The following is an 18983-nucleotide window of genomic DNA, read 5'->3' as shown; positions in this document are numbered from 1 at the left end:
TCTGCACTGATTGCAAAAAGCGTGTGTGTGGTTTATCCTACGGGAATGGCATAGAAGGGTTTGTTGTGGTGTAAATCTAGCGTTTAATGTTGTTTATGTGTGTATGTGGTGTATTTAATCCGCTTTAACACACACCATGTGTAAGTTGATAAGTGGACAGCATTGCTGAGTATTTCCTCCTTAAAACTGCAGTGAACCAAAGACAGTCTCAAAAACACGCTGGTGTTTCTGACGTCACAAACCACCTTGTAACCAATCAGATCAACGTGTGATCGTCAACCAGTGGATCTCTGAGTGAGGGAGTGAGTGGAGGCGGGGCTCATTTGCATATTCATAGTTATTTTTTTTTCTACCAGACTATTGCTATTTTTAATAACCAGTGGAAACACTAGATTTAAATTGAAACAATTCGCCGGATTTACAGACAATGAGGTCTAATATAGTCCAAACGGTCCCAACACACACACACACACACACACACACACACACACACACACACACACACACACACACACACACACACACACACACATATATGCATGAACTGTGTGAACATGCCTTTCCTGGACCAGCTTCTGGTATATATCCATATACAGACAACAACAGAAGGCTGAGATCCGGCTGAGATCCAGCTGAGATCCGTCTGAGATCCGGATGAGATCCGGCTAAGAGTCTGAGATCCGTCTGAGAGTCTGAGATCCAGCTGAGATCAGTCTGAGAGTCTGAGATCCGTCCGAGATCCGTCTGAGAGTCTGAGATCTGGCTGAGATCAGTCTGAGAGTCTGAGATCCGTCTGAGATCCAGCTGAGATCCGTCTGAGAGTCTGAGATCCAGCTGAGATCAGTCTGAGAGTCTGAGAACCGTCTGAGAGTCTGAGATCCGGCTGAGATCAGTCTGAGATCCATCTGAGATCCAGCTGAGATCCGTCTGAGAGTCTGAGATCCAGCTGAGATCCGTCTGAGAGTCTGAGATCCGGCTGAGATCAGTCTGAGAGTCTGAGATCCGTCTGAGAGTCTGAGATCCGGATGAGAGTCTGAGATCCAGCTGAGATCCGTCTGAGGTCCGTCTGAGAGTCTGAGATCCGGCTGAGATCCGTCTGAGATCCAGCTGAGATCCGTCTAAGATCTGGCTGAGATCCGTCTTGAGAGTCTGAGATCCGGTTGAGAGTCTGAGATCCGGCTGAGATCCGTCTGAGAGTCTGAGATCCGGCTGAGATCCGGCTGAGATCTGTCTGAGAGTCTGAGATCCGTCTGAGAGTCTGAGATCCGACTGATATCCGGCTGAGATACTTCTGAGATCCGTGTGAGAGTCTGAGATCCGTCTGAGATCCGGCTGAGATACTTCTGAGATCCGTCTGAGATCCATCTGAGAGTCTTAGATCGGTCTAAGATCCCTCTGAGATTTGGCTGAGATCAGTCTGAGATCCGTCTGAGAGTCTGAGATCAGTCTGAGATCCGTCTGAGAGTCTGAGATCAGTCTGAGATCCGTCTGAGAGTCTGAGATCCGGCTGAGATCCGGCTGAGAGTCTGAGATCCGGCTGAGATCTTTCTGAGAGTCTGAGATCCGTCTGAGATTCTGAGATCCGGCTGAGATCCGTTTGAGAGTCTGAGATCCGGCTGAGATCCGTATGAGAGTCTGAGATCCATCTGAGATCCGGCTGAGATACTTCTGAGATCCGTCTGAGATCCATCTGAGAGTCTTAGATCGGTCTAAGATCCCTCTGAGATTTGGCTGAGATCAGTCTGAGATCCGTCTGAGAGTCTGAGATCCGGCTGAGATCCGTCTGAGAGTCTGAGATCCGGCTGAGATCCGTCTGAGAGTCTGAGATCCGTCTGAGATCCATCTGAGAGTCTTAGATCTGTCTAAGATCCGTCTGAGATTTGGCTGAGATCCGTCTGAGATCCGGCTGAGAGTCTGAGATCCGTCTAAGATCCGTCTGAGATTCGGCTGAATGTGCATGTTGTGCGTATGAGATGTTGCAGTTGTTGTTTGTGTCTGAGGTTCTTTTGGAAGTTAGTGTTGAATTTCCCAGAACTTTTAGAAGAATAATTGATTGCTTGTCCATCACATCTGTGTCCGTTTTATCAACGGGTTCATTTGCATAGATGACTCGTGATTTGGTGTCCGAACAGTCGTATTCTTACTTCAGCTCAAGAACCTTCTTTCAGTCGATGTCCAATGTGTGTTAGATCATCAAGACTTCTTACACGGCCCCGTAACTCACTGGACTGATGTTGTCAAGGTCAACTTGACTAAACTTGACTTTGTAAAGTTGTAAAGTAATGAAAGATAGTTGACATGAAGTTGCAAAGTTACCTATAATTAATGGAATATGCAATGCAGACTATTGAAATAAAGTGTATTTTACTGTTAATACACAAGTAATGTTATTTCAGCTATTAATTGTATATTTTTGCATAATTAGAGCTTGTGTGCACAGCCAGTTTATATTTATCGACAGATTTTATGGAGCAAAGGATGCAAGAAGTGGAGAAGGTCCTCGAGAGAAACACGATGAGTTCAGTGTTGTCCATAATGTGCTTAAATGTCTTTGGCTTCACAACAAATGTGTTTAATAAACAAGACAAACATAAAATCATGGCAGTATAACAATATAAAAGATACACAGGTAGAAGCCACTTCAGACTTTTCTTGTTTACAGTTTTGAAAAGGTAAAAAAAATCTTTGCTTTAATAATAACTTTATTGGAAGGCAGTTCAGACATCTATTTAAAAAATGTTTTAAAACCTGATATTCTCAAAGATGATTTGTCAAATGTTACTCGCACAGAAGGAGTTTAATTAAATTTAAAAACAGGAACTTTTCCAAGTGAAGGAGGTGGAGCTGTTCATGAAGGACACAACACACACACACTCTGGGTACAGTGAAATATAGCATGTCCATGAATGCTTTCGTATTTTCATATTGGTAAAAAAATTATTTTAGGTTACATTTGTTTATTTCTATACGAGGGAAAGTTCAATAAACCATTGAGTTCTGCAAACGGAATTCGGAATGTTCAGTTTATCACGTTGTAAAAGCGTTCTTGCTCATACAAAGGTTCCGTTCTGCAAACATTGTTACTTTTGAATGTTCTCTCAACGTTCCGAAACAAGTTACATTTAAAAGACCCTGTCCAACTCCACCAACCTGTCCAGTTCCATGAACGATGTATAAACATTTTGAGAATATTATTAAAGCCCAGATTACTTTGAACAAACATGTGTAACTGAAAATCGCCTCTTCATAACTATAAGAGAACCCAGCGTTAGCGGAGGGAGAGCTTCTCAATGCCACTCGAGTCAGTGTGAGTGAAAGACAAGGCCGTTCCTCGCGCCGTGGGCTTTCCCAGGCTGCCATTGTTCTCCGTCTCCAAGTGATAGACCTCGCGGTGTCTCCAAGGAGATGGCGGACCTGCATGTTTGATTTCGGGTCAGGCGTGATAAAGAATGGCACAATGAGGCCTGGCATGTCCCGAAACTCCTCCGCCATTTAGGAGCCATTCTTCCCCTATGAAGACCAGCAAACAGCGCCAGACTTGAGGAAGACGGGTTACACCATCACACGTGAGAAGCCGGACTGGGCTCTCTTTCCAACATAACTGGGTGAACTTTACAAGAAAGGTTCATTAGTTGGACATTCAGAATTAAAATCTCCTGATAGTTCACTCCCCCGCATGTTATCGACGATGTTCATGTCTTTCTTTCTTCAGTGGAAAAGAAATGAAGGATTTTGAGGAAAACACAGGATGTTTCTCCATACAGTGAGTTCAATGGGGTCCAACGGGTCGAAGGTCCAGATGTGAGTTTCAGTGCAGCTTCAAAGTCTCGACACGATCCAGCCTGAGGCGTCCGCTCCCAGAAACACAACTAATGAAGGGTCTGGGTAGAGAAGCGTCGTTGTAAAAGCCTGTGCAATGTCAGTTGGGGTGACCTCTGTAACTGTCATATAAATCCCCGTTTGGGATCTCAGGCTTCTGTTATTGTCTGTATATGGACATACAGAAGCTCATGCTAACACAGGTCATGCATATCACCCGAAATAGCACAGAAGGAAAATATGACTTTGTATTAAATCGTGGCCAATATTTATGTATTTATACTGGACTACAGAAAAACTGACATTCTCTGAGCCAAATGTATTTGGATAGTCCACTTTAGACACTCGACTGACTGTAAATAGCTAGCAGTCATTATAGCATCACTGGGCTTTTCCTAATATCTGCTGCTAACTCTTGATTTTAATGCTCCTCCAACATACTTTTGACTGACTATATCAAGCGCTTGTCAACTATTTCTACTAACCCCATTGGATTAGACCGATCATGTGGCACTGCGGAGAAGCTATTGTTGTTTTTTACCAACACATTTTTATTCTCTGAAATAGTGAAATAATGTACAAAAGCATGATGTGTTTCCAATGGCATTCGCTGTAAAAAGCTGAATAAAGCGGCTAGATTACTTACAATTTTTTTGTCAACTGACATTTCTTGGAAAGATATTTTTCCAGTGTTTCATGAGCAGAACAATCCGAAAACACATTAAATAACAGTACAGCCCATTGAAGAGATGCAAGTTTATCCCTCACAGCCTCGCTTTCATTCTCATTAAAAATCAAAGATGGCGCTGCCGTGAATAAGGCGTATTGATGCGCGTAATGGACTTACGGACCTGGTACAGTACATCTTTAATTGCAGTGCTTTGGGGAAACGTTCCATCGGATTTAAGAGCTATTTTTTTCTCACAATTACATGTTTATGTCTCACAATTATGACATAATAACACGCAATTGGAAGATATAAAGTCAGAATTTTAAAATATAAAGTCAGAATTGGGAAATATTAAGTCAGAATTGCAAAATATAAAGTTAAAGCAATTGCGAGAAGAAAAGTCGAGTATATATCTCCCAATTCTGACTATATTTTCCAACTCTGACTTTATATTTCCCAATTCTGTTCTGACTTTATATCACAATTCTGACTTTATAACATGCAATTCTGACTTTATATTTCCCAATTCTGACTTTAAATTTCAAAATTCTGACTTTATATCAGAATTCTGACTTTATATTTTCCAACTCTGACTTTATATCACAATTCTGACTTTATAACATACAATTCTGACTTTATATTTCCCAATTCTGACTTTATATTTCACAATTCTGACTTTATAACTCACAATTCTGACTTTATATTTCCTAATTCTGAATTTATATCACAATTCTGACTTTATATTTTCCAATTCTAACTTTATATCACAATTCTGACTTTATATTTCACAATTCTGACTTTATAACTCACAATTCTGACTTTATATTTCCTAATTCTGACTTTATATCACAATTATGACTTTATAACATGCAATTCTGACTTTATATTTCCCAATTCTGACTTTATATTTCTCAATTCTGAGCTTCCAGCTTTCCATTCTTGTGTGACATCTGTGTAGAATATGCTGGTCTGTGAGCGCCTGCTTCATTGACTTTGGATTTGTTACAGAAAGGCTTGATGCAGAGGAACATCCTGCCATCAAAGTATTACATTTGAGGGGTTTTATATTCTGCACTCTATTATGTTCAGAAATACGCCCCTAAACTTTGAGTTGCTCCCTGTGTGAGATGAAGCTGTTCTACAGATGTTACTGATGTGCTCAAGCCAGGTCACAGTAAATGCTTACCAGTTTTATGACATACAGACATCAGACATTCATTTTCTGTTGCTCTCTGGCCTCTTATTATCCTGAAGTCTGTTCACTTCACCTGGTCTGTCACATATGTTTACTTCTGTGTATATCTTTGTTTTTACTCTGAGAAATATAATGACGGTCCTAGGACAGAACCTTGAGGGATACCATGTCTGTTTGTTAATAAACGTCAGTGTAGATCAAAGATACTTGAGGATTATGTTTATTCCTGCAGCCAGTGTTAATGCCTGTGTCAGTTTCATTCAGCTGAACCCTAACCCTATGCCAAATGTTTAAACTGTTAGGTTTAACTCCTTTAACCTTAAAGGGTTAAGGTCAAATGAGTTGTTAAGCTGTTAAAGTCATTACAGATTCACAGCTTGTTAAAACAAATGGCTTGAATGTAAAGTAACAATATTACATGGACTACCGAACAATAAATATTAGATCAACTACGATCTGCTAAATATTACACTCTAAAAATGCTGGGTTGTTTTAACCCAACTTTGGGTCAAATATGGACTAACCCAGCCGTTGGGTTAAATTTTTACATTACATTTTTAACCCAACATTTCAGGTTTGTCCATATTTGACCCAAAATTGGGTTAAAAGAACCCAGCATTTTTTAGAGTGTACAAATATGAACAGTTCTCCAGGAAAGGTGGGAGATTTCTGTCATATGAACTGATCTTCTCACACATAATGTCATCAACAAATAATAATATGTATGCAAAAGGTTGCAGTCATGGTTTGAGAAATAAAATGATATGATTAATAAAGTGTACTGAATGCAGCTTATTTTGGTAAAGAGACACATATTTAGTCACAAAAATGTAATTTATTCTGTTCATGTGCTGTTTAGGAGCTTTCTGAGATATATTACTACACTAATATAATAAAATAAAAATCTTTGAATTTTATGACACTACCTTGGCTGACAGAGCCAATTCTAACGCAGATTAGACTGCTTCCTGACTGAGAAATTTACTTTCAATTGGCGTACAAAAATGATGAGAGAATAATAAAAATATCTTTATTTGTGATCTGAAGATAAACGAAAGCCTTGTGGGTTTGGAGGGGCATGAGGGTGAGTAAGAGATGACAGAATTTATATTTATGAGTGAAATATCCCTTTAAGTGTTCTTCCAACACATCACTGATTCTGCAAAGATAAGTGGAGAAGTGGAGTCACGGTGGCAGTGTGGCTGGTGGAGTTTCTGTCGCTCATCTGCACTCGAGAGGCGGATGAAGCTTCGCTTAATAAATAAACTGTGTTTGGAAACGAGAGCAGCTCTCTGTAGGTTTGCTTTGAGACCGGCTAATCTAGGGCTGCATCAGTGGATGCTGGAGACGTGACAGACCTAGAGGTGATTTCACATCAATATTATTGAAAATCTCTTATTTATGGAAGCTTGTTTCTGCCACGGAATAAAACGTAAAAATGGAATTGCGACTTTATATCTCTAATATATAATAATTTATAAGATACAAGTCAGTCTTTTTAAGGCTGAGAAAAATCTGAAAATTGCGAGTCATAAAATCAAGAATTGCAAGAAAGTCAGAATTGTGAGAGAAAAAAGGTCTGAATTGTGAAATTTAAACTCATAATTGTAAGAAAACAATACAGGAAAGTACAAGATGTAAATTCAAAATTGTGAGAAAAATGTCAGAATTGCGAGGAACAAACTCCCAATTGCGAGAAAAAAGTAAATAGCGATAAACTCAGAACTGAAAGAAAAAAGTCAGAATTGCGAGAAAAAAGTCAATAGTCAGAATTGTGACATAAATTCGAAATTGCAAAAAAAAGTCAGAATTGCGAGGAATAAACTCCCAATTGCGAGAAGAAAATTCACAGTTGTGATAAACTCACAACTGAAAGAAGAAAGTCAGAATTACGAGAAAAAAGTCAATAGTCAGAATTGCGACAAATTAGAATTGAAAGAAAAAAGTCAGAATTGAGACAAACTTGTAATTGCAAGAAAAAAGACTGAATTGCAAAATATAAACTCATAATTGTAAGAAAAAAAGTTGCGACATATAAATTCGGAATTGCCCAAAAAATCAGAATTGCGACAAATCAGAGTTGAAAGAAAAAAGTCAGAATTTTGACATAAACTTGTAATTGCAAGAAAAAAGTCTAAATTGCGAAATATAAACTCATAATTATAACAAAAAAGTTAGATGTGCGCCATATAAATTTGGAATTGCAAAAAAAAAAGTCAAAATTGCGAGAAAAAAGTCAGTAGTCAGAATTGTGACAAACTTGTAATTGCAAAAAAAAGTCTGAATTGCGAAATATAAACTCATAATTGTAAGAAAAAAGTTAGATGTGCGAAATAAATTCGGAATTGCAAAAAAAAGTCAGAATTGCGAGGAATAAACTCCCAATTGCAAGAACAAAAGTCACAATTGTGATAAACTCACAACTGAAAGAAGAAAGTCAGAATTGCGAGAAATTGCGACAAATTAGATTTGAAAGAAAAAAGTCAGAATTGAGACATAAACTTGTAATTGCAAGAAAAAAGTCTGAATTGCGAAATATAAACTCATAATTGTAAGAAAAAAGTTAGATGTGCGAAATAAATTCGGAATTGCAAAAAAAAGTCAGAATTGCGAGGAATAAACTCCCAATTGCAAGAACAAAAGTCACAATTGTGATAAACTCACAACTGAAAGAAGAAAGTCAGAATTGCGAGAAATTGCGACAAATTAGATTTGAAAGAAAAAAGTCAGAATTGAGACATAAACTTGTAATTGCAAGAAAAAAGTCTGAATTGCGAAATATAAACTCATAATTGTAAGAAAAAAGTTGCGACATATAAATTCGGAATTGCCCCAAAAAGTCAGAATTGCGAGAGAAAAGTCCGAAATGTGAGAAAGTCCGAATTGTGAGATATAAGCTTGGAATTGTGGGTAATATTGTCAGATGTAGTTGCAACTACCTTTTTAATGATTTTTTTTCCAGTTCCATCGCAGAAACAAGCCTTCATACTTATTTCCCCTCCCACTGTTTATGTCTCTTACATTTTCTTTTAATGTGATACTGTGTTAATTAAGTTGGCAACCAAATAGAGAACTCACATGCATGTCATGTACACAACAAATATTAAAAGCGTCTCATTGCGCATCATTGCACGTTCAGCAGTGCTTTCGGTAATGACCATTTTGCTGCAGTTTCCCCTCTGCAAACACACGAGTGATTCTGCCCTACTTCTGAAGTGTTCGAGAGAGGACAAGGACACGAGCTGCTAGTCCTAATGTTCCACTTCTCTGAAAGTCTTACAGACTTAACCTTGATCAAACCGCCAACACGCTCCAGTGATATTAATTACACAGAAAGGAAAGTCTTCAAATATTTAGAGACTCTGTTTGGAGCGTTAAGGCTGAGGAATCCCAGCGAGACACAACAGCCAGATGACCAAAGAGAATGGTGAATGTTGCTGTCACGGTTGGGCTGATCCACAGTAAACGGGCTACGTTACAGTCCAAACGGAGACGGGTGAAGCCTTGATGGGGTAGATCACGTGACTGACGATATCCAGACACTCAGATTTGCCCTGGAAGCAGCGCAGATTGCATTATCATTGACTTTTGATGTAATTGCACGGCCGTTTTCAGTGCTCGAATGCTGTTATTTCTGCTTTTCCACTAATGGCACCTATTATTATCTGAGCTCCACTTCAGACACCATCAGACTCTCACTGGATGGGACCACTTTCACCACAAAACAGCCTAATTCATATTCAGAGAGACCATCCGCAGTCCCAAACATACGGGAAGCAGTGAAGTGTGTGATGGTGCATTAACCTGCGTGCTTTTATATGTTCATGCGAGTGCAAGAATGTGTGAATTAACGGGAGACGGACAAACACATTCCCAAAAACGTCTACCCTCCAATTATCCAGTGTTCCCCATCCCATGCTGCTCCGTAGCCCGTTGCCTTCTCGCCCTTTCATTCGCCTCTGCAAACATTGAAAGCTAAAGAGGAAAAAGGCAAATCCATGTGCAAATATTAGCCAAGCGACACAAAGGCATTCCTGAGCGGCTCCCTGACTCATCCTTAACCCTTCTCAACGTCGTTCTCAGAGGGATGCGTGTGAAGCACCGTTACCTTATTTAAACCTTCACGCCGGCTAAAAACATTGCAGATATTCGAAGCGTTTGTACGTCTGAAAGCAGGTTCACTGCTTCTAAATGCAGCCCGAGCTCACTGGAAAAGCGTGCCTGTTGCATTGCGTATCGCACGTTCTGCTTTACCTGAAACAGATGAACATGAATCTGGCCATGTTTAATTACATCGGTTGTTGTACGTAATGCAGCTTTAAATACGCATCCGCTGAGTGGCGCTAAAACCTTAATGCTGTATTGTGTTGGAAAACACTGAAGCCGAGGGAACAGACGAGTACACAGCTTTAATACTTGAGTAAAAGTACAGATACCCCTTGCTAAATTTGACTCAAGTACAAGTAAAAGTACTACAGTCAGATGTCTACTTGAGTAAAAGTACTGAAGTACTCGTTTTTAAAAGTACTTTAGTATCAATAGTACAAGAGTACATTGCATTACTACTGCCACAATACTTACATTTATGTGCAGAAATGTCCTTATTTTCTAAAGTTCAGAAAATTGAAATAGTCTGGCGAGGTGGGGCCACGGGTCGGCGCATTCCCGGGATGGACCGGCTGCGTCTTCATCCATTGTTTCGTCTCTTATCTAGATCTGACCATGGAGTTGACTTTGGGGGAAAGCTGAAGGTGATTGCTGATAGGCTGTCCCAATCAGTGGCGCCTGCACAATCCAATCACGTTTGAGAGGAAAACAACAAATTGAGGATTTCCGACATTTCTCTATTTTCATTTTTTTTTTTTTTTTTGAAGTAGTAACGGGTACATTTCCCTCTCAAATGTACTTGAGTAAAGTCATGAGTACTCCCCAAAAATGATACTCGAGTAAAGTACAGATCCCTCAAAATTGTACTCCGTTACTGTCCGGCTCTGGTTAGCATTAACAAAAGTAAATGTGACATATGCTATTTGCTGAGGCAACCGTGGCATTTTAAAGCTTTTTTGAGCTTGTGTTTCACGGGACTCGTACACAAGAGTGATGCTGTGCCAGGTGATCATCCAATGTTTACCAATCACGCGCTATGTGGCGAGCAGGGCGGGGCCGAGAGCCTTGAGAGCGGAGTGCGATTGCCAATGGACAGAGTTGTCAAAAAGTGGTCTGAAGTTTTAAAAATGTGACTCTGAGCGGAACCGCGAACACCTCTGATTGGCCGGTGTGCTCACGCGCGCATCAGATGTGTCCGTGATTGTGTTTGGGATTTTTAAGGACTAAAACAAACGAGTGGTATGGACTACAACGAGCTACTTCCCGGGTTGGTGACATCACGAAACCTAAAATGTTCTCTAGATAAGAGGAAGAGTGTTGTCACTGTTTTTTACACTCTGAAAACTGTTTGTCCGAAGGCTGACGAACTTAAAGAGGTTAAAATGAATTTTTAACACTGTTCCTGAAGATTGAACATTACAGTTTACTGGAGCTTATGTAAGATTGATCACCACCCTTCATGCCGAGTTCAGACTGCACGATTTTGGCTCGCCGACAGTTTCAATTTCAATTTCAATTTCAAAAAACTGTATTTATCCCCATGGGGCAATTGCAAGGCCCGTGGATTAGTACAAGTAATATTTCATAATAAAGATAAAAGTAACCTTTTAAATAATAATAATAAAGGTAAAAATAGTTAAATAAGTGAGCAGATGGGCAGATATATATCAGCATTAGCAACATAGAGATAGTCCAATCAGTCCATAGACAACATAGTCCAATCTTGCAGGTGTCCATAAATCACTTCAAAAGTGTGCAAGAAGTAGAAAGTCATCAGGGTAAGAAAGATTTCAAAGAAAGATAGAGTTTTTGAGAAATCGCCGACAAATGCCCGAAATCACGGCCAAATCGACGAGCTAGTGACAATCACGCAGTGCGAATGAGCAAAGACTCGAACATATCTGGACCTGTCGGCGATTCAAAATCCTGAAAAGTGTTCTGACTGAAAACTACGTCGGCGATTAGCGACATCCAATGAGAGAGCAAGATGCAGAGCAGCGGGGAGGAGTTATAGATCACGCATCAACATGCATGGCATTGTTTCAGAAAAAGGCTTCTGCTCGGTCTATTTAGACACAAGTAATGGAAGATAAATTAGTAGAAATTTGGCAGGAGCATCCGTGTCTGTTTGACGTTTCATCTGAGCTGGACCACAACCAGGTCGAAAAAGAAAAAAGTCTCACGTGAGATCTCTGGTCTTGCACGTGTGGTGTCGCGTTGTTTCTTTGTCACATCTCACGTGTGTTTGTTTTGAAATGTAGTTTGCGGTGATTCATCCTATTGTAAAGTCATGCGGTGTGAAAAGAACAGCGACTACTGTAGAAATCGTGCAGTCTGAACTCGGCATTAGGGAATCCACGATTCTGTGATCGATTACTGTTTGTATTACCATAGTTTTCCAACAAATATTAATAAATGTATAAATATTTAAATATATATATATATATATATACCACTCTGAAACGTCCTGTGAAATCTGTGCTTGAGTCAGCACGGTCCTCTCGTTCGTTAACATTGTCAGGGTCTGAATCGGGATCAAAAGGGTTTGAAATTGATGCCATTGTTAATTTTTACATCTCAGTAGATCTGGCGGTTATGAATTTTCTGGGCATTTCCTGAACATGTGGTAAGCTGTCAATCACCACACACTGGGCCAGCCAACCAATCACAGCACGTTTCATATTCCAGAAGGAGGGGCTTCATCGAAAACTACTGTGACAATGAAAAATATGTGAAAGCATGTGTTTTTTGAACAATCAATCCTGAAAATGTATTCTTCTACACCCAAAAAACTAAATCAAGACTTCTTTAAAGGGCGTAATCGGACCCCATAACGTGTGTTTGAACGTTTCCCTCCTCCTTCCCTGAACACTATTGTTGTACAAGTGTTTTGAGGGCATCATATAGTATTGGACAAGGAAAAGCGTGATTTATTAATCAATAATTTTCCCAGTTTGCATGTAAAGGAATAAAAGTGGTTGGCGTTTTACTCCCTCTAGTGTTTATTTCGGCTGTAAACTGCACTGATTTGTATGTATTGGTGCGTAGAGTCTTGCGCTGTGTAGTCTAAATGACCTTGTAACTTCTGACGGAAGGCTGTAGTCCTGCAGATGATCTTCCAGGGGTTGTCCTCTTGGTAAGGTGGACAGTGACACATTCACACAGCAGTTTTCCAATAACCCCGGAGAGAAATGTGCACCCATTGTGCTTGAGACGCGAGCCCCGTCCTCTTTATTTAGCCTGTCACCCTTGGCCCGGGGTGTAGATGCCGTTCCCATCGGCTGTCGGCTGGAGATGGATGGGTCAGATGTGTTTGCCTGAGGAAGTCCTGAGGTGCAGGGGTCAGTGTGTGTGTGTGTGTGTGTGTGTGTGTGTGTGTGTGACAGCGGGGGGGCAGATGATGGCCACGCTTTATTGAGAGCTTTTCACACACACCAGCACTGAAGGTTGTAAATGCCTGAAGGAAACAAAGATAACCCGACGCCCATCCCCGATGGCGCTCTCGCTGAGATTGGCTTGTATTGATCGTGTTGGGAGGCTTTCTCTGCTGACGCTGGTGCTTTGAATAGAAACGTATCTCTATATAGAACTCTATCTTCACTCCGGGGGGTCCATATAGAACTCAGGGTTCTTGAGTCGAGTTTAGAGAACCCTTAATGCCAGAGAGCTTCAATGTAAGGCTAAGTGTCTTTGATCGCGTAATAGTTTTTTTTTTACTGGTAAAGTGTTAATGAGCTGTTTAATTCATAAAAGTTCATTAAAAATTTAAATCAATTAAACTGAAAGAATGAAATAACCCTAAATCCATGAAATGATCCCATGATGGGAAGATGCCCTTATAGAAAAAATATAAAATATATAGTGTTATTTTAGTTTTTAGTTTAATTTTTTAGTTTTAATAATATTTTTAATTAGCATATATATATATATATATATATATATATATATATAGTTTTCATTTTCATTTTAGTTAAATTTTGAAGTTCACTTTGTGCTTTTCAATTTGTCTTTTTTTAATTTACATTTAGGTAATTTATTTAAGTTTTAAGTTTTTAAAGCTGCTATTAGATACATGAACGTTTTTTAGTAGTATTTTAAATTAGCTTTTAGTTTTGTATTTTTAGTTTTCATGATATTTTACTTACATTTTTTTTGTATTTATTTATTTTATGTGCTTTTTATTAACATTTTAAATGACCTTTTATTTTTTATCATTTTTCATTTTATATATTTTTTCATGTCAAATTTACTTTCATTTTTTAGTGTGTTTTTAGTTTATATGTTTTTCTCATTTTATTAGTTAGCTTTTATAATATTGCTAATTATGTTTATTTTTATTTTAGTTGATAAGTTTAATGTAATTTAATTTTTATTTAATTTTTTTCTTGTTAATAATTTTTGTGCATTTCTACTTTACATTTTTTTCAAGTAATATTTACATTTTATTTTAGCTTAGTTTCAATGATCAGAAATGTCTTTAATAGTTTGTTAACTCTGATTGTTCACATTCGGGAGGATGAGGTTTGTGGGAGTTTGGAAAACATTAACATTGCTAAAAAAAAAAAAAGTGTTCATGAGAGACTCTCTCATACTGACTCCTGTCTGTTCCTGCTCCATTGTTCCTGAACACACACACACACACACACACACACACACACTCAGTTCCAGCTGGGTACCTTGGTCTCCTAGCAACCTTCACCTCAGTAATTTGACTGGCGGCACCTACGGTGAGGAATCATTGATTCACAAAGCCTCGGGACATTTATATTACACCCGCAGAATCGGGCGCAGAGGCGAGACCTTTAGATTTCTGTGGGCCGTGAATAAATCGCTGCTGTATTTCAGGCCGACATCACATTATTTGCTTGGCTGTGTGTCAACATGAGCGAGAGACACTGAACGCCAGATAACGGTGACGTTTATAGCGGCGGGAACAATACAGTCATGATCGCGTGCAGGATTCCATCATCATTCAGACAAAGCCAGAATAGGGTTTGTTTTTTTCTTCATTACTTCTAGGACACATGATTAACATTTAATAAGAAGTACTGTTCGTTTAAATACAAAATGTGGTGTGAGATCATGAATCCCCATGAACAAACATTCACGATTCTGCCTAGATAAAAATACAGACTTATGTTGTACACAAGTAATGTGAACTATCAAAAATGTGAAATATGGTATATTAATAAAGTGAACCTGTTCTGCCCTTTCTCAAAGTCTTGATGTGTTTCAGGCTCGACTAGAACAGGTTGATTATTCTCCTCATATTCTCCATTGTTGCGGCTCCTCTCTTCCCAGTCTGACAGTAACGCTCTGTTCACTTCCTGTCTCTATGAAGCCCCTCCTCCTGAAAGCACACTGTGCTCTGATTGGTCGGCTGGAGAAGTGTATTGTGATCGAGCGCTTTGAGTGTGTTTGGGAAATGCCCCGCCCCTTCCCATAACCGCCAGTTTAACACACTACTGACTAACTCAACCAGGCCCCGCCCCTTTATTCACATGTTTACTCGTCTGTATTTTCAGTTATTAAAATGTGTTATTGGTCTATTACATGTTTATTATTAACCCACCAAGTCACAGTTATAAGACAATATTGGGTAACATTATATTTGTGTCCTTGTGACGTGTTCTCAATATACTTAGTTATAGTCTAAATCGAGTAATTTCTGCGGTCAATCGGTCTGATACACACAGATCATGTGGAAACGGCGAGTTGTGTGTGTGTGATGAATTACTGTGGTGTTTTAATTGGTTGTTTGAAAAAGGAAATCTGTGTGTTACAGAGAAGTGTGTGTTGTGTTTTGCAAAAAGTATTTTCTGACATTGAAAACTGAGTCGAAGGCTGGGAATTAGTGTACGGTTTCTCAGATCTGGGGTTTGAGTGAAAGTGATGAGTGTGTGAACTCAAAAACTCAGGAAACACACGTGTGTATCAGCTCTTAAAGTGACAGCGCTTGATAAACCTGCTGCCAAAATATGAGATAATATTAAAGATATCAATATGGCAGCAGACGAGCTGACCCTGTGTGAGCGCAAGCACAGCTTAAACGCGTGTGTGTGTGACTCAACATTACTGTGTTTCTCAGTTCACATGAAGCCGGACCTCCTCGTGAGTGTCACTCGTCCACGGTTGTGTTTCTCTGAAGAACGAGTGTGTTTCCGAAGATAAAGGCCTGTGAAGCTTTACGAACCGAAAAACAGCCAATCACTGGCCTCTGACCGCAATACAGCGCATCATTACCCATGGTGCACTGCAGGCCTATAGAGACGAGCGCACTGTGTGTGTGTGTGTGGGCTGTTATGTGTGTCCCTCTTCTGACACACTTTAGGGAGCAGAGAGGAGAGCATGAGGACTAAATAAATAAATATAGATACACTCACACACTCTCTCTCTCTCTCTCTCTCACACACACACACACACATGCGTGAATTCTGGCGAAAACTCGTTTAAAACAATTACATTAAGCCGTTACTCAGTGTAATATTTATTTGGTTTGCCGTGTGACACAAAAGACATTTGATCAATACGCTGTGAATCAAACAGTGGCTTGTGTTATAAATGTTACGTTAATAAACAAACCTTTTATTCATCAATGACTCATTCAAGAGACAGTAAAGACATGCAGATCATGTGACAAATAAAACTTTCTGTTCATCAAAGAATCTTGAAAAATAAAATGAGAAAATTTCCACTCAAATATGACTGATTTCATGATAATAATCATCAGATCATCATATTAGAGTGATTTCTGAAGGATCATGTGACGGTAATGATCACAGGAATAAATGACACTTGACTGTATATTCACATCGAAAACAGATGATTTACATTATAATAATATTTCACTGTTTTTACTGTATTGATCAAATATATGCAGCGTTTGTGAGCAGAAGAGACTCAAAAACAGTAAAAGTGTTTGCCGAGCGAGAGAGTAAAGAATCTGCTGGATCCTGTGTGGCCCGTATCCGTTTACAGCCAGACACTCGGACAAACACTCATTAGTTCTGCCTGCTTTAATCGCTCACACACACACACACACACAACCCTTAATGTACAGCCAGAAGAAGCTCAGTGAACAGCTGAGAGAGAGTTTCCTCTCATTACTCTGTTTAGAGATTTGCAATTAGCCTGTTAAACACAAGCGTGTAATCCGCTCAGATTACCCAGAGAGCTTTGTGCTCGGCAGGCGATCACTTTAAAGCATTAAACAGGATTTGGGATGTGTCCTGCTACGACGTGGATGTGGAGAAACGCCTCGTGTTCCTGATCGTCTCAAACACAGAGACTGGTGCTCTTCTTATTTCTCAGGCTGATTATCTTTGCTGCGGTTTTATGTCTTCCACAAACATCATTAACTGGCCCTCGTGTCACTTCAAACCCACACGACTGCATGTCTTCATGAGTTGTGGCACAGCAGGAGAACGCTGGCGGCTCTTTCCATGCGAACGGAAAACATCTTACGCAAAAGATATCTGCAGTTTTCTTTAGTTAAAGTCCCCCTTTAGTCAATAATTTTATAACTTAAAACTCATCTTTAATCACCAATATGACACATATTTAAAGTTTTTTCCTTGGAAAATAAAAACGCGTCACCTTTATATTCTTGAAAACGTGTGTCGCGTTGAGTGCCCATGATCTCCACCAGAGGGCGCTCCTTTGACCTGCTTTATCACATCATGGACTGCATTTCCCATAATCCATTGCCTGAACTCATCATGTTCTGATTACTTCCACCTGTGTGTTATTATCCCGTTTACTCTTGTCTATTGAAGCCCTGTGTTTTCAGTCATTCTTTGCAAAGTCTTGTATGTTGTTACACTCAGGCTCGTTTTACAGGGGTGTTAAGGCCTGTTCACACCGGGACGAATTTCGCCGTCGTATAACGCCTTGTGACTAAACAATAGGGCGCCAATGTGAGTGTGCACACCGATGCGTAAAACGGCATGCGTAAAAGCGTCATTTTTTTTAAAAACGCCTTGTTGTTTTAGTTTGACGCGCCACGTCAAAAACTATCCGACCAATGAGATTGGCGCTTTTGCTCACGTGTTTGGAGCTTCTGAAGTTACCGTAAAACACAACTTGGGGGCGCTCAATCATGCATAGAATGGGAAGGACGTCCATTATGATTGCAGGAGGAGATATAGAGCTCAATACTATCTGAGCTCAAAAGACTTTTACAATAGTGCATGATTTGTAAGATAATACTTTATGGCATTTGCATCTTCACTAGTCTGGCTTTTCTGATGTAGAACCTTGTCAGCTGGTACAGCACTGCACTTATGGCACGATCACCATACAAGAGCTCAGAGACTCATAGAAGCAAAGTAAAATGGCATGGTTGCTTCAGGAAATGCTTTTGATTACACTATCGGTGTGTTTAGGGTTTTATTTAGTGTACAGTAGGTGCTATGTTTTTTTGCATACTGGGCATATATATATATATAAAGCTGCATTTCCCCAAAGCCGCTGTATTGGCACCAAGTGTGTACGATCTGCCCAGGCTTGCAGGGCATTTGGGGAGTTCTTACATTGATCGTCACTAACTGGCAAAATGTTCAACGAACAATGAGTAAAGATAGCCTTCTATAAATCATTCATTTGAACACCTGATGTCAGAACAGAGCGTGCGTGGATAATGGGTAATCTCCATATTCCATTGATGCATTAATTATAAGTCTCTCATGAACATTTTGAGACGTAAATTTAGAAACGGTTAACTCAAGTGCACTGACTGCTGCGTGTCGTGTATGAAATGCCATTATGTATGTGTGTTATGTAAGGTAGTTATGTTCGCTTGACAACGGCAACATACGGATCTACTGTTTAAGCTGCTTCTTCATGTTAACAAAAGTGTTTACAACTTTATTTCAAACTTTCAAATAAGCCAACATCAAACTCTTCTCATCTAGTTAATCCTACATTTTTGTCTTTTTACAGAGACTTGAGTGAGAACTTCATCCAGGCGATTCCCCGAAAGGCGTTCAGAGGAGCGACGGACATCAAGAACCTGTGAGACTCACGACACGACACAGAACAGCAGATCAGACTCCAGCATGTCCTAAACAGCATTTCCTTCTGTTTTAACAGTCAGTTAGACAAGAATCACATCAGCTGCATCGAGGACGGCGCTTTCCGTGCGTTACGTGGAGTCGAAGTTCTGTGAGTATAAAAACATACACCGTTAAACAT

At 39.6% G+C, this 18983-nt stretch overlaps 1 protein-coding gene across 3 annotated transcripts in view; it reads left to right on the top strand.

Moving 5' to 3' along the window:
- Window positions 1-18983, top strand: part of slit1a (slit homolog 1a (Drosophila)) — an 85107-nt gene that overhangs the window by 19908 nt on the left and 46216 nt on the right. For all 3 annotated transcript variants that reach the window (XM_089117362.1, XM_089117361.1, XM_039690509.2), the window contains 2 exons: window positions 18732-18803; window positions 18882-18953. In XM_089117362.1, coding sequence (XP_088973488.1) covers window positions 18732-18803; window positions 18882-18953 — 144 coding nt within the window. The remainder of the gene's footprint in view (window positions 1-18731; window positions 18804-18881; window positions 18954-18983) is intronic.

The sequence above is a fragment of the Pimephales promelas genome, chromosome 11, assembly GCF_988280905.1.
Source record: "Pimephales promelas chromosome 11, fPimPro1.hap1.1, whole genome shotgun sequence".
NCBI lineage: Eukaryota > Metazoa > Chordata > Actinopteri > Cypriniformes > Leuciscidae > Pimephales > Pimephales promelas.
Note: the sequence above shows the minus strand (reverse complement) of the source record. Positions and strands in the feature narration are given on the sequence as shown.